We start from the raw sequence: 14,631 nt of genomic DNA, 5'->3' as shown, positions 1-14,631 counted from the left end.
TCCAGCACTATCAGGGCCTCTGTCCGGGCACGGCGCTAAGCGTGGGGCGACCGTCTCTGTCCGTGGAGAGCTCACCGTGCGAGTCTGTGGGGAGTGGGGCCAGGAGAGGGTTTAGAAGGAGCCCCATCATGAAGGGCCGTGCCTAGCGTGCCCATAAGTCTCATGCTCCTACATACCATGTTTTTCCTTAGGACGTCAGAGCCCAGGCCACCGTCCCCCTCCTGGGCTACACTGTGAACAATATGCCGAGAAGCGCGGACCTGCCCCACAGCTTCAAACTGACCCAGTCCAAGTCTGTGCACAGCTTTGCCGCAGACAGTGAGGAGCTGAAACAGAAGTGGCTCAGAGTCATCCTTTTAGCTGTCACAGGTGAGACGCCAGGTGGCCCTGCCAAGCATCCAGACGCCTTGGATGACCATTCTGAACCAAAAAAGTACGAACCCAAAAAATCAGAATGGTGAACCCCAAGACCAGCCAGTGTGTGTGTGTGGGGGGGGAGTCTCAAGATTTACAGCTCAAGACATTCCCAGCTCTCCTTACTCATCTCTTAGCACTTTATGTTGAAAAATACAGACTCATAAATGCATCTTTTGGGGGTCCATTTCCCCATGTTTCTGTACTCTTACGGAATGAATGCGCAGAGCCATCCTGCCGCTCAAAGTTGGAAATAATGTGAAAAATGGAGCAGTTTGTAACGAGCTCTTCCTTGGTGGTGTCCTTTCTGTCTTGAAGATAGTGGTGACAATTGATTCTGTCATGATCAGGTTAGGGTAGCCCACTTTCATTTAAGAAATCCTTTAATGTCTTCTCTGTCACATGTAGAACTTGTAATGTTTGAAAGATATACCTCCATGTTGCCAAAATAGACCCATGATAAAAAAAAATACAGGGACAGTTTAGGCTATTGTATTAACTTATTTAATTTAGTTCGTAAAACTCAAGCTGCATAAATAACATGTGTTCCTTTAAAACAAAAGATAAAGGGCAGATTGTTGGTGTTCAAATTTTTGACTTATTAAAAAAAAAGATAATAGTTGTTTTTGTAGAAATACTCCTAAGAATAAAATATCTTAAGTATATAGCAATTATGTGTATATAGTATTAAATATAAATATATATACATATATATATATATACTATACATGCTTTTCTCTTCAGCTCTAGGTTCCTATTTGTCTCTATAATTTATTTTTTAAATATAAAGCATGTTTCATCTGGGAACTGAACAGTGTTCTAAACGTAAGAAATGTTTTTGGTGATTTATGTTTAACTGATTGACATCTTAAGGGTATTGATATTTTTATAATAAGAAAAAGCAGGAATTTATGTGGCATGGGATATATTAGTTCCAACAGTATTTTTGAAGTACTATTTTTTTGTTCTGTGCCTATTTAAAACAGTGCCTCTCTTTGAAGGTGCTAATAATAACCTATTTAAATATAAGATGAGGGTTTAATTATTGCTTCAGTCTTGATTATTATGAGATAATAATATGCATATTCTGAGATACATGAGATGGTCAAAGTCATACAGGTTGTTTAATCGTTCACAATCCTGTAATTATTGCAGCGGTTAGTATCAGCACATATAAAAATTCCTACCAAAACCTGAACTGTATGAAATACGTGACCTTATGCAGAACTGGGACATATGGAAACTACATTTATTGTAAGATTTTACTTTTCCATAAGACTGTTGAGTATGACGAAATGAGGACTGTATATAATGAGCACTTCAGATGACTCTGTGGGCCTTTCCTTTGCTAGATCTGAAACAAAATCACATGTGAGACCTGTGTTTGAGGCAGTGGGCAGATATTGAAAGAAGTTTATGCTCAACTGTTTAAACCACCTCAGTAAAGAAGAGGAGGGTATGCAGTACTGAAAAGCAGTCTTCTCCTGGCAGGTTTGGGGAAGGTACAAGGTGATTGAAGAGAGTCTGAGCTCTTCTCGCCCCTTTACCATCTGAGGGATTTCAATAGACAAAATACGATTTCTTGCATGAAGGTTGCCCTTCAGTGTGTTGGTAGTTGAGATTAAAATCCCACATTAAGTTGGCTGTTTAATTTAATCCTTCTCTCAGATGAGTTTTTTTTCCCCCACATACCCTGTCATGCCTCAAACATTATCATTTCTCAGTATGTCGGTCTCCCAGAAATCCACAAGAATGACCCCATGATCCTTGGCCTTTGAGGTTTACACCTTCGGTGTCAAATGGATTCACTCAGAACTTGAGACTGTCCTGCTTTATCAGGCCCTGTTGGTTGAAGAAATATTTGGAATCTCCTTTTCCCCGCCCCCAAGGAGCAGGTGTACTAACTATGGCCGGCACCAGGCCTTCCTCTGTAAAAGGAATAATACCAGCCATGATCATTAATTAACATTAAACCAAATACTTGGAGCCAAAAAAGAGATGAAGGAAGCTTCTTAGGCCCTATTAAATCAGAGACACACTAGAAGAAATGTTTACGTTGCTCCTCTTTCCGAGTGGCTAGCTGGGTGTGTGCACCGCGTGTGTGTGTGCGCACGGATGGCTGTGTAGGAGGCTAACTGTAGCCATACATGATGCTCTGGTTTTCTTAACCTCAAGAAAAGAGGAGGAATAAGAATGTAGAACGGTTATCAGTAGAAGATGACTTTCGTACGTGTGGATAGAACAATGGGAATGGAAGGGCCAGTAGAAGGTTTATGGGCCAGATTATTTCTGAAAACTCTATCAGACCAGAAGACTCCACTTTCCACTGAGTTCTTTTCTTAGGGTGCAAGTAGCATGGACACAAGTTTTGGCTCAGTACATTACCAGTGTTATTTAATTTAGATTATTGAAAGAATATTTGGGTAGCGAGAACAAATAGTATCATGCTTTTAGCTTTTATTATCTTCAAAAAAAAAACTAGAAATATTAGCACCAGGAGAGAATTTCTGGTTACCTAGTAACCATCTTCACGTTCCACTCCTTGTTCTTTAGACAAACACAAAGGGAAGCAATGAAACAGCCTTACCTGTTTCCCTCAAAGAACCACCAATGCTCGTGCTTGGAGGAGGTTAAAGGAACACCCCTCGTCATGTAGTGAGCCCTCAACTAAGTCAGAAGGCCTCAAGGGGTGATGGGTCACAAGAATTATCTATGTCTTCCGCTGAAATATCTGATCAGTCATGACAAACTGAACCTAAAAAACTAATGGATTGCCTTCTTTCTTTCTCAAACCGGCATTCCATATGGGTCTTTCTCTTTACTTTTTCCAATTTGGTGCTCCCCAAGTCATCTTTAAAGTGCCCTTCCTCCAAACTTAAAAAGTACTTCTTTGATAAAAGTTGCTATTCATTACAAAACGTTCCAATTTTTTAAACTTAAATGTCACTTCCATTGAAAGTCTGCCATTTGGTGTATTAAGTACAAAACGTAGTGCAGACCAATCTCCAGGTTTTAAGTGGGACTCAGCAATGAAGGATGCCACCAGCCACTTTTGTAATAATGGCATCTACAGTGCCATCATGTATGCAAGCAATAAAACTCTTCAGGGTATGTTTTTATATTGAAAATTTTAATATGGATGCCTGTAGCCGCAAGCATGTAGAGAATTAACCTCTCCAGAAGTGATACTGTAATTCAGAATGCTGAGCATAAGGTAGAGAAGGTAGGGGTGGAGGGAGGCATTATTCCTTGGATTCAAATAACTATCAAAAGCATTTTTATTTCTGAAAAGGGTATGGATGGTGAACCAACACATCCACACTACTTACCAGGCTACGTTTAGTTTTCCACAAACTTTAATACAGCATGCAGGTTGGTGTACTCATCTTCACTGGGTGACCTAAACCCATTTTTTTTAATACCCCGTTTTTAAAAATTACCGAACTTTTTGCAAGAACCAACCTTTTCAGTGTACCCTGCTCCCATTTATAGATGTACATTTAGAGATAAAAAAAAATACTTGTTATAGCCCTAAGTATATAAAAACTACAAACTTCACAGTATTACAGGGCTGTTGAAGATCCGCTGATGCCTTCTGAAAACCTTATAACAAAAATACGTCTGCGAGTTCACGATTCTGTTTCTCTCGTCTACTTTGTGGAAACAGGGTTTGTTTTGTTTTGTTTTCCCTTCAAATTTTGGATCTCATTTCTGGTTATATTCAAAGCCTTAAGTTCTTACTCTGAGCATATTGTCTGTGATAACTGTACTAATGATTTTCTGAACTGGATATATTCGGAGCAAAGAGCACCGGTAGGGACAAATGAACTCGGGAACAAAGGTCTTTATTGTCATTGTTGCAGGTACCCTTGCTATAATGCTGTAATAGAAGATTAATTAAAATTCCCCCCATCACATGATATTTGTGTTAGCGGGTCTAAAAGTAAGCACATGATATTTATAAGCTAAAATTAAAAGGCAAGAGGGCCTTAATGTTTTTATTCTCAAATTTTGTATTCTTGTAGCATGTATTCATAGGGAAACTGTGCTAACCGGTTCTTAGGACTGGATCGACATCCAGAGTAGATCATTTTACTTCTTCATTCTCATCCAGTTTTAGTAGGAACAAATGGCTTTTTATTGTCATATTGCTGTCTACGGTAGATTCTCCAGACTTAGAAAATGTAAGATATATGTAAAAACACTATTGATTTCCAATTCTGTTTTTCCACAGGAATGAAATTTTTAATAGAAACTGGTCTTTTTAACTATTTTAATATAAGTGTACTTGGATTTTTAGTATAATTCATTCTGATGGATGCCCCATGATCATACTGTCACGAGAAAATAACTTTGCATCCTTCACTGATACAGTTAAGAGGGATAAGGTTTGGGACTGAAATAGGCAAGAATGAGCAGAAAGGCAAGGCAGACAGAAGGATACCAGAGCTGGAGCAATGTAAAGAGAAAAATCCTTAAATTGCAGAAGGAATTTGAACTCTAAAATATAAATCTGTATCACTGAATACCGGTAGGACCTGTTGCACCAGGCCTTTGCCGCGGCATCTCAGTTATTCCATTGGTGTCTTGTCATCCCTTCCTTTTCCTTGATGCTTAAAAAAAATTTTTTTTTTCATTCAGTTGGGCCATTTTTTGCACTGTTTGCTGAGATTTTTTTAAAAACCCTCAAAAGCCAATCATGGTCTTCTAACTTTTTGGACCGAGTATTTGGCAAAATGCCGTGTCTTTTCTGGTTTGAGATGAAGTAGCACAGAGCTTCTCAAGATAATTCGTGACATGTTCGATCCCTGAGAGTTCCGTGATGGCATACCCCTTCCTAAAATTTATTCTGATAGATTTAGTGGGAAGTTAAATCAAGAAGTATAATTGTAGCATATTTTAAGTGAAACCAAATACATAGAGTGATATATAGAGGTTTGGGAAGAAGCGTCATAGAGTATCTGGGGACCATTATAACAGAATTGCATTATATATTACACATCATGTGGGTGTTGGAATGTATCACTTTGGGGGAGGGCCTCCACGCATTAGCAATCATGTCTGAATATAAAACATTTTTTTAAAACCAAACTAGCATTTCATTTTGTGAGTGACAATTGACTGATAATTTTGAATAAGTGTTATGTGGATTTTTGAATTGTTGACTGATCAGTTTGAAAAGGTGTGTTATCAGAATTTTAGAGTTGACTCAAATGTGAAAAAGCATACACGAAAAGTAATTTTTCTTTTCTAGCTATATGAATGTAAAATACTTTGCATATAGTGTATATATTGTGTAACATATGTATATTTGGTCAAAGGCATAGAATTGGAAACTGTAAAATTAAGCACTTTAATTCCTATTAAATGTCAAGCATTTGTATCTTGTAAATAAATACATCCTTAAATGAATTCTAAAGACTTAGATGTTATTTAAACTAGGATTATGTATGTTTGGTTATAGTGATTTTTGTCTGTCAGAAATTTTGGTTGGCTCAGGAAAAAAGTTACTCTCACCGGGACTGCTGCCCCTCCAGTCTCCGATCTCCACCAGAACTTGTGGAAGTTGTTCAAGAGTGTGTGGCAGAAGCCAAGAGAAAGGGGTCTTCTCCCTGTGAAAACCCCAAGGCTAGATCTCCAGGAACCCGTCATAGCGCACCACACTGTTCCTGGGAAATGACCGCCCTACTCCCGCCTTTATGGGGTGCGCCTATAGTGGTCGGCCTTACACAGTGACACAGACGTGCAAATGGAAGTCAAAGAAAATGTGTTTGCATCTTAGTCCTGCTATTTCCTGTTTTGTGTCTGTAGACAGTTTACCTCAATCCCACTAATAAACTCTCATGATCATTCCCCAAAAAAAGACCCTCGGGGAGCATAAAACGCTACACAAATAGTAGTCCATGAAACACTTCATTGGATTTTTACCTTGGCTTTTGATTTAAACAATAAAAAGATATCCCAAAAAGAAATCCTCAGCAACTTTTAGTATGATGTCATAAGCAAAATATTTCCAGAGATAATCCTTTTTAGAAGTTTATTACCTTTGGTAGGACCTAAGGAACTAACTGATGCTTGGAAGCAGTTGGCATCAGCGGAAGAATTCCTTCAAATGTTGCCCTCGACTCATCAGTATGACCTGCTTGGGTCCCCCTTACACCGTGAAGAGGATTTCTCAGTTTCTAAGGAACGTAAGACTAACCTGCAGATCTTGTTAAACTACAGATTCTGGTTTTATTTTAATAAAGTTTAGCAGGTTTGTGATGATGCAGTTCTCACGAGATCTCAGTTAATGTTGATGCTCTTAGGTTCTTTCAGGACAAGCTCACAGCAGGAAGGACTGTGTCATAGACAACTGGCTAGAGGTCCTTGGCTCGGCCCCTCAGCTGTTTGTGACTTGAGGCACAAACGCTTTCTTGAAAAGTTGTGGGACTTAAATGAGACAATGTTCTAGTGTATTGTCTGCCCCATGAGAGACATACAGCACATAATTTTTAATTTTTAATATTAATAGAGATCATTTAGTTAAAGTTTGCAGCCCTGACTATACAGTAGAGCCGCCTCAGGAGTAAGTAGTGATGTCCTGGCCTGGCCTCAGAAATTCTGTTTGCCTGCGTTGGGCTCTGAGCATTAGTGTTTTCAAAACTTCCCCAGGTGATGCTGATGGGAAACCTCCCTTGAGAACTGCTGGCTTCAGTCAGTGCTTGGTCCTCGTTTTCTGTACACATGCTATCTCACGTAAGCCTCAACGGCCCTCTGTTTTCAGGTGACGAACAGGGTTAGATAGGTTAAGTAATTTGTCACTAAGCTCTTGAAATCGTCTCTTCTTCCCTCACCTGGTTTAAATACCATGTTCAGTCACGGTAACTGTTCCTATGCTGTCACTCAGCTCTCTTGACCCTCTAGCTTTGTCTTAGTCGCTTGGCAAAACCAAAATGTGGTTTACTGAACTCTGTTTTCTCCATGCTTCACCTGTGCAGCTGTACAAAACAAACCATGTGGATTGGTCTCATTTTAAATTCATTGCTAGGCCACTACTTCATACCTCCTCAGGGCTCTGGTACCTCCCTCATCCTTGGTCCCAACTGATGACCTTCTTTCTTGCTTTACTGAGAAAATTAATCGGGAGGTGTGGATACAGTGAAGGTTCCTGTGGCCGGGATTCTCAGCTGGCCCTGGTCGGCTGGCTCACTACACTCGTGTGGGCAATACGTCGTTATTGACTCTATATAAAGAGCTCCGCCCAGTGCTCTGGGCGGCACAGTGGCACGGCTGCAGGACTGTAGGAGTGCAGAGATGAGACTGGAATGGTGGCAGCACCGAGGACAGACTGAGACAGCTGCGGGGACAGAGAGGCCCAGAGGCAGAGACCGGCTTGCTGCCTGCAGACTCGCTCTGAATGCATGGGATTCTAGTGACTGACCTGCCACCGTGGGAATAAAGTTGGGTAGAACCCTTCCACTCCAAGAACATTCTACTGTCATTTCTTTGGTCACATTGGATCCGTAGTGAACTTGTCCAGAGCTGAAACCCACTGGCAAGACAGGAGGGGAATTCCACAGTCTCCCACAACCACATCCAGCCGTCTACCAACATTTGGACCCACATACTCCCTTCCTGCCTACCCACCTGCCTCCCTAAACCTGATCCCTGCATTTGTGCACCAGGTCCTGTCCCCACCCAAGCATATTGCTCTGGCATTCTCCCTTTCTCCTACAATATCAGTTTTCTCTCTCTATTGGGTCTATCAGTAGACATGTCTGCTATTATTTCTCCCAGCTCAAGCCTCTTCACCCCACTCCCCCTGCCATCTCCCCTCCATTTTCTCTTCCCTTTGGAGTAATACTTAAAATGAGTTTTCTGTACTTCATGTCGCCAACTCCTCTCTCCATTCTTCCCTGAATGTACTGCAGTCACGCTTTGGCCCCCACCATTTAACTGAAACCAGGACTCCATGTTGCTCAGTCCAGTGGTCAGTTCTCACCGCTCATTTTCACTGGACTCAGTGCATCGGACATACCCGACCACACCCGCCTCCTCAAGGCACTTGCTGCACTTGGCTGGCAAGACGCGAAACTCTTGGTCTTCTTTCTGTTCCTGTCTGGATACTCTTGATCTCCTTTGCTGTTTTCTACATTTCTTCCCAACTTTTGAGATATCCCAGGGCTAAGTATGTCCCAGGCTCTCCTCTTTATCTTCACTCATTCTTTAGATAATCACATGTAATTTCTAGCTGTCAACTCCTAGTTTTGTGCCTACGGCTCTCACTGTTCCTCCGCACACCAGAAATACTGCTCAGACCACCTAACTGTCATCTCCACTTGGACGTCTTGAGGACATCTCAAATTCAGCCCATCCAGAACTGAACTGACCTTGCCCCGTGAAACCTACCCCACCCGTACGCTTCCTCATCCTCAGTTAGGGGCAGCCTTGGTTTTCAGGTTGCCCCGGCTGGTGCTCATCCTTGACGCCTCTCAGAAATCTCAGACTGACGTGTAGTAAATTCGGAAGTTCTGTTAGCTCACCTTCAAAATGCAGAATCATTCTCTCACCAGTTCCATCGCTACCAGTCTGACCTGTGCAGGCATCTCTGGCCCACATCACTGCAATAGCTGCCCAGTTAATCTTAAGGCTCCCATCCCACTGCATTTGTCATATATGCCAGTGGAGTCCTTTAAGGCACATGTCAGATCATGTCACTTCAATGCTCCAGTCCGCCCAGGGGCTCCCCATTTCACTCAGGATAAAACCCAAAGACCCTTGAGTTGCCTCACAAGGCCCTATGTATTTCTTTCCTCCCCCCAACCCCCCAAACCATTCTGTGTCCGTCTCCTCTGTCAGTAAGCTAAGTACGGAGTGGCCTTGTTAACACTCGCTGACTGTTCCCTCTTCCCGCAGGGCCCCTCTCCAGGTGTCTGCACAGGTGATACCCTCACCAATTTCAAGTCTTTACTCAAATCACTGCCTCCACCTCACCTGACCACAGTACCTTCCATCACAACTGCATCCACTAACCATGTAACTTCTACTCCTTAATCTGGCCTTTTCCCCATGGCACTTGACATCTTGTAGCAAACTAAATAATTAGCAGTTCTCCTGTTTATTTTTATTTTATGGAGTTGACAATAGAAACTCCATAACAGTAAGGGCTTTCACCTGTTCTGATTACTGCCTAAATTCCCAGTGCAGTGCCTGCACATTGTAGGTATTCAGTGTAATACTGAATACAAAAGCTAGGTTATATAAAAGAAAAAAAATGAACAGAACCTTTTCCCCAAAGAATCAAATGGTTATGGGTACAGACCTTTGGAATAGAGGCTGAGAGGGAAAAAAAAATCAATATTTTATGTAGCTAAGTTGTTTTAATAGCGAGGCCAGATCCCTGGAAATGTGTTTAAAACACAGTCAAGGACTTCAAAATATAATAGTGAAAATCTTAGCTTTTGCATGATGGATTCTTGCTTTTTTAAAATCAGTCTTGACCATCACCCCCATCACCCCCCTCCTGGACCGTGAGGAAATTAGAGGCAGCTGGCCACTTCCAGGGGCACTGAAAGACACACACCTGAGGAAGCAGGGCCCCCAGAGTGGCCTGGCCCGGGGTCCAGACAGTGAATGCCTCGTCTGCGGTCACTGTCTTATGGAGGAAGTGATGCATGTGTTGTTTTGGTCTAGCATTTAAGTGAAAACAAAGCCAGGTTGCTTTGTCTCAGTAAAGGAAACTGTACTTTCATACAGTAAAATTGGACCTCATAGTCCATTATGGTATTTTCATGAGAAACAGTTTTTACATCACTTAAATGGATCCTTATCCTACATTGAACAAAGGTAATGTACTCTGAAAAAATTAAGAATATTGTTTCTATAAAGAATCATGTTCCAAGGTGGAACAAACAGACCTCATCTTAAATATCATCTGCATCAATATGTGTGTATGTCTGTCTGTCTCAGGAGTAGAGAGCAGGCAGGCACAGAATACAGGGAGAATGAACCAAAGGATCCTGAATCGCAGAGCAGAAGAAACAACCAACAAAGAAAAATTACTTGCTAAAGTCATGAGGCTTTACCGATACACCTTTTTTGTTGAGTTTTGACTTTTGAACCATCAGTGTTCTATGTATACAACACACACACACAATAAAAAAAATGGTGAAAAACTCTAAAATGGAATATAGACACAAGCAAATGAACCTGCCTGTATATCAAATAACACCAAATGGATAACATTATCATGCTGAAGATAAAAACTAGAAGAAGAATGCACACTTTAGAATACAGTATGTGGACTATGTAGGTTTAGACTAAAGACAAAACTGCAAACAAATACTGAATTCTAGTCAGTGTTTTTCCCAGTGCTGTAGCTTAGCATTTCTAACATTTTCTGAGTTCTGTGAGTGAGCAAATAATATGTTGAGGATAATGTGATCCAGATTTCTCACTGTCAGAGAAAGCAGTTACGGCATGGAAAGGGGGAACATGATAGCAAATCTTGTGTCTGTTGTCCTAGATTACAGGTATCTGTATGAACACATGGTTTTATAAAGTTAGCTAGCCAACTGGGTATAGATAGTTTTATATATGTGGATATGTGTGTGTGTACAAGTACGTGTATCTCCTAGTTGTCTGCTATGGGAGAAGCAGTAACAGCCCAGCAGCAATGAGCACACCAGTGTTGGTTTCTAAATACCATTTTCCGCTAAAAGGAACCAGAGCTTAGAAACCTAGCTGAGTCCAGGGATGGGGCAGAGAAAATGCAAGATAAGTCTGGAATATCATGTGCCAGAAAGTGGGAAAGTGCCCCCAAGAATGGTGAAGACATATCAGAAGAACCCGGAGTCAGCCTAAAGGCAAAATATGGGAACATGTTTAACATGGAAATTGCAATGATACTGCTATCAACTATATCTCAGTAAAGCTGGAGGGAAACTGGTAACATTAAAATCCATTGAATAAAATAGGAACACAAGAATTCAGACTGATATGAATGATTGGAGAAAAAGGAAAACTTCCCTTTCATAGAGTGCAAACCAATAAATGTAAAAGAATGAAGTTTAAAAGATCAGCATTTGACAAGACATAGTAATAATTCAGGTAAGAGTCATCGGTGGACATAGCTAATGGTTAAAAAATTCTTGAGGACAAGTATATTATGTAGTCTCAAAGTTGTACCCACAAAACTATTAATTACAAAAGGCAAACAGTAACTTTCAAGTGGAAAAACCTGGTGGACAGCACCAAGTTAGTATCACCAGGAAGGACAAACATACACGGCCTCTTGATCTGAAGTGTAAGAACACAGCATCACTTCTGTAACATTCCTGCCCAGAGAGCAGGTCGTCTCTGCAGCTATGACGAAGTGTCAGACGAACCCAAACTGAGGAATATTCCACAGAATATCTGGTCTATATCCTTCAAAAAATGTTAAGGTTGTAAAATGCAAAGGCGAACTACAGACTGAGGAAATTGTTCACAGTAAAAGACCAAAGAGATGACAACTAAATGCAATGTGTATGTAATCCTGGATTGGTCCAGGGCCTGAATATTTTTCCTACCATAAAGGACATTATTGAGGTGATTGGTGAGAAATTAATAACACCTATAGATTAGCTAATCATACGGTATCTGTGTATTCTCTTGTTTCACTAATTACAATGTGGATATGTAAGAATATCCTTGTTTTTGAAAATACACAAGTATTTCAGGGTAGAAAGGTGTCATGTCTGCAGTTTACCATCAAATAGCTCAGAGATGAAAGAGGGAGAAAGAAAATAAGCCAATGAAGTAAAAATATTAAAAGAAAATATGGCTGAAGGAAAAACTAGATTCTTTTAGTATATTTCTAACTTTTTAGTATAAATATATTTCAAAAAATTTTTTAAACATTTTTATAGAGTTTAATCTAATTCTTTATTTTCCTGAGTTGTTTATAAGCCTAGTAGTGCAACTTTCTTTTTCTTCATCCCTCTTCATACAAATAAAAATTGTTAAATAATGATATGTTTTTAAAAACCTTTAATTGTCCCAGGAAAAACATTAAGAAATAGCTTATCTTGAGTCATTCATTCATTCATTCAACATTTAAATAGTAATTGAGTGCTTCTTATATGCTAGTTTCTTACTGCATCAATATGTAAAGTCTAGGATTACTTTGTCCTGACAGGGTTTCTTTTTAAGTTTCTCTGAGCACATAAATAATTTCATTCCTACATTTTGTCATTCCTTTAATCAGAAGCTATGTTCTTTGTAAACAAAATTCCCTGGGTATTTTGAAATATACAAGCCATACTGACAAAAAATGTATATATATCAATATTATAAGGAAAATTTCTGACCTTACACTTGTCAACTATATTCAGACTAATATAAGATTAATAAAATGAAATAAAATCAGGAGAAGCATCCTATTTTCACCAGAGTAGAAACATGAACAAACCAATATTTGGAATGTTAAAATGTTTTGATATATATGAATGGTTTAAGGGATGCGAGAAAAAACTAATGCTTTTGGGGAGGGAAAACAAAGTAGGAGAGATAACAAGCTGCATAAATCTCCGACTTGCCAAGTTCCAGAGCTGCATGCACTGGGCTTCTTGCAGAGACATCAAGGGGCCGCATCCATTAATGTACTGTCATTTATTTTAAAAACCCCAAATTCCACAGAGCATTCTGAGCATCTAATGATTCCAAACAACAGAAAATGTGCAATAGCACAAGTTACTCATTTCAGGATTCAGAAACCAAAGCAAGAAAACCATGAGACCAGAGTGAGATCAGAGCGCAATGTCCGGGCTTCACGCAGCCAAAGATCAATGTTAAGTTTAAAAAAACAAAACAGTGAGATCCTGGGCGATTTTATCTTAACTGTTCTCTGTATTTTCCCTTTTTTCTCCAGCCTAAAAACATTCCGAAGTTAGGAGGAAAATACACTGTTACTAAGGAACGGCTGGCATCCCACCTGAGAATATGCTGGTAGCAGCCAGCTAACTGCCTGAGTCGGCCCGCAGTGCAGGTGGCAGGGCAGATCCCGACTTGCTCGCAGTGCTGGGGTATTATCGGCAGCCAAGCTGGGCTCCTCAAAGGGGGAGCCCCCTGCTCCTGCACCTTGTGTTACTATTTGACACCTAAGCTCCGATTATATGATGTGGTTGCTGATAGCTTAGTATTTCTTCACAGAGTCCTTGGCCAAAATAGCAACCCAAACCACAACAAATTAAAAGTCCTTCAGTTTCTGCCAATAATCCTGCTCTTTGTGATGAAGGAGGCTGTGGGGGCCACATAAACTCCTAGATAAAGAAGTGATTTGGTGTCTTTAAAAATTAATACTTCAAATAATGTGTTTAACATTTATTTAGCGGAGAGAAAGGAGGGTGAAGAAATAAGACTTTTAGGGGCAGCTGGAAACCTCTTACATTCTGGGTCCTTCAGTTTTGGCAAGAGAGTTGTATATACTTCTATTCAAAAAGTAAATCAGACCCAGTTTTCACTGGGAAGCGGTTTAGGGACCATTTACTGTTGCTCAAGAGCGCCCCCTGGGGGCTTCGGACTTGCGAATGATGAACTGCATTCCGTACACGTTTTTCTGTGTATCACTTTCCCACGTTGACTAGTGCTCACGGATACTTTACATCCCTTATACTGTGGCAACACGGACGGCTCCCGTGCTAGTCCACCCCTTATCCAGCTCTGGTGGGAATGAGGCCATCCTACGGTCCTTCCTGGTGCCTTTGCTCCCGATTCTGTTCCCTTATTTGATTCCCCCTAAGAACACCAGTGCAAATTCCTTAAGCATGTCCACCCCACTAGTCATAACAATCCAAGGGATAGACCTGAGGGTATAGACAAAGGATAGTCTTGATCTGGGATCCCCAAGTCATCTCTATCTCTCTATAAAATAGGGATCCACTATTTATAGCTTGGGGTCATACTAGTTTCATTTTACATCATAGCCTAAACACTTCTCTATCTTCAAAAGAAAGTTGTCATAGTGAAAGTCATCATGTGAGGGCTTCCCTGTGTGCCAGGCACTGTTCTAGAAGTTTTATATGAATTATTGCATGTATACTTCACTGCAATTTATTTAGCAAATCTGCCATTTCTTACTTTTCACTGGTTTAAATACTGCTTCAAGGAACATCTTGAGCTTGTTATCGGGGTTCCGTCTGTGGCAGAGGACGGATCATGGAACACTCAGGTGGTTGGAGTGGGAGGAGCGTGGGA

At 40.6% G+C, this 14,631-nt stretch overlaps 1 protein-coding gene across 8 annotated transcripts in view; it reads left to right on the top strand.

The window, feature by feature from the left end:
• Window positions 1-13,484, top strand: part of FGD4 (FYVE, RhoGEF and PH domain containing 4) — a 179,641-nt gene extending 166,157 nt beyond the window's left edge. For 7 of the 8 annotated variants that reach the window (XM_073223334.1, XM_073223335.1, XM_073223337.1 and 4 more), the window contains 2 exons: window positions 192-369; window positions 5,879-6,386. In XM_073223334.1, the coding sequence (XP_073079435.1) occupies window positions 192-369; window positions 5,879-6,150 (450 nt within the window). In that variant the 3' untranslated portion in view covers window positions 6,151-6,386. Of the gene's footprint in view, window positions 1-191; window positions 370-5,878; window positions 6,387-13,306 lie in introns of those variants that run through there. The other variant, XM_073223336.1, reaches the window with a different exon arrangement.
• Window positions 13,485-14,631: the final 1,147 nt, after the last annotated feature.

This window comes from Manis javanica, chromosome 15, assembly GCF_040802235.1.
Source record: "Manis javanica isolate MJ-LG chromosome 15, MJ_LKY, whole genome shotgun sequence".
NCBI classification, from domain to species: Eukaryota; Metazoa; Chordata; class Mammalia; order Pholidota; family Manidae; genus Manis; species Manis javanica.
The sequence above is the reverse complement of the archived record's forward strand: the minus strand, read 5'-3'. Positions and strand labels throughout refer to the sequence as shown.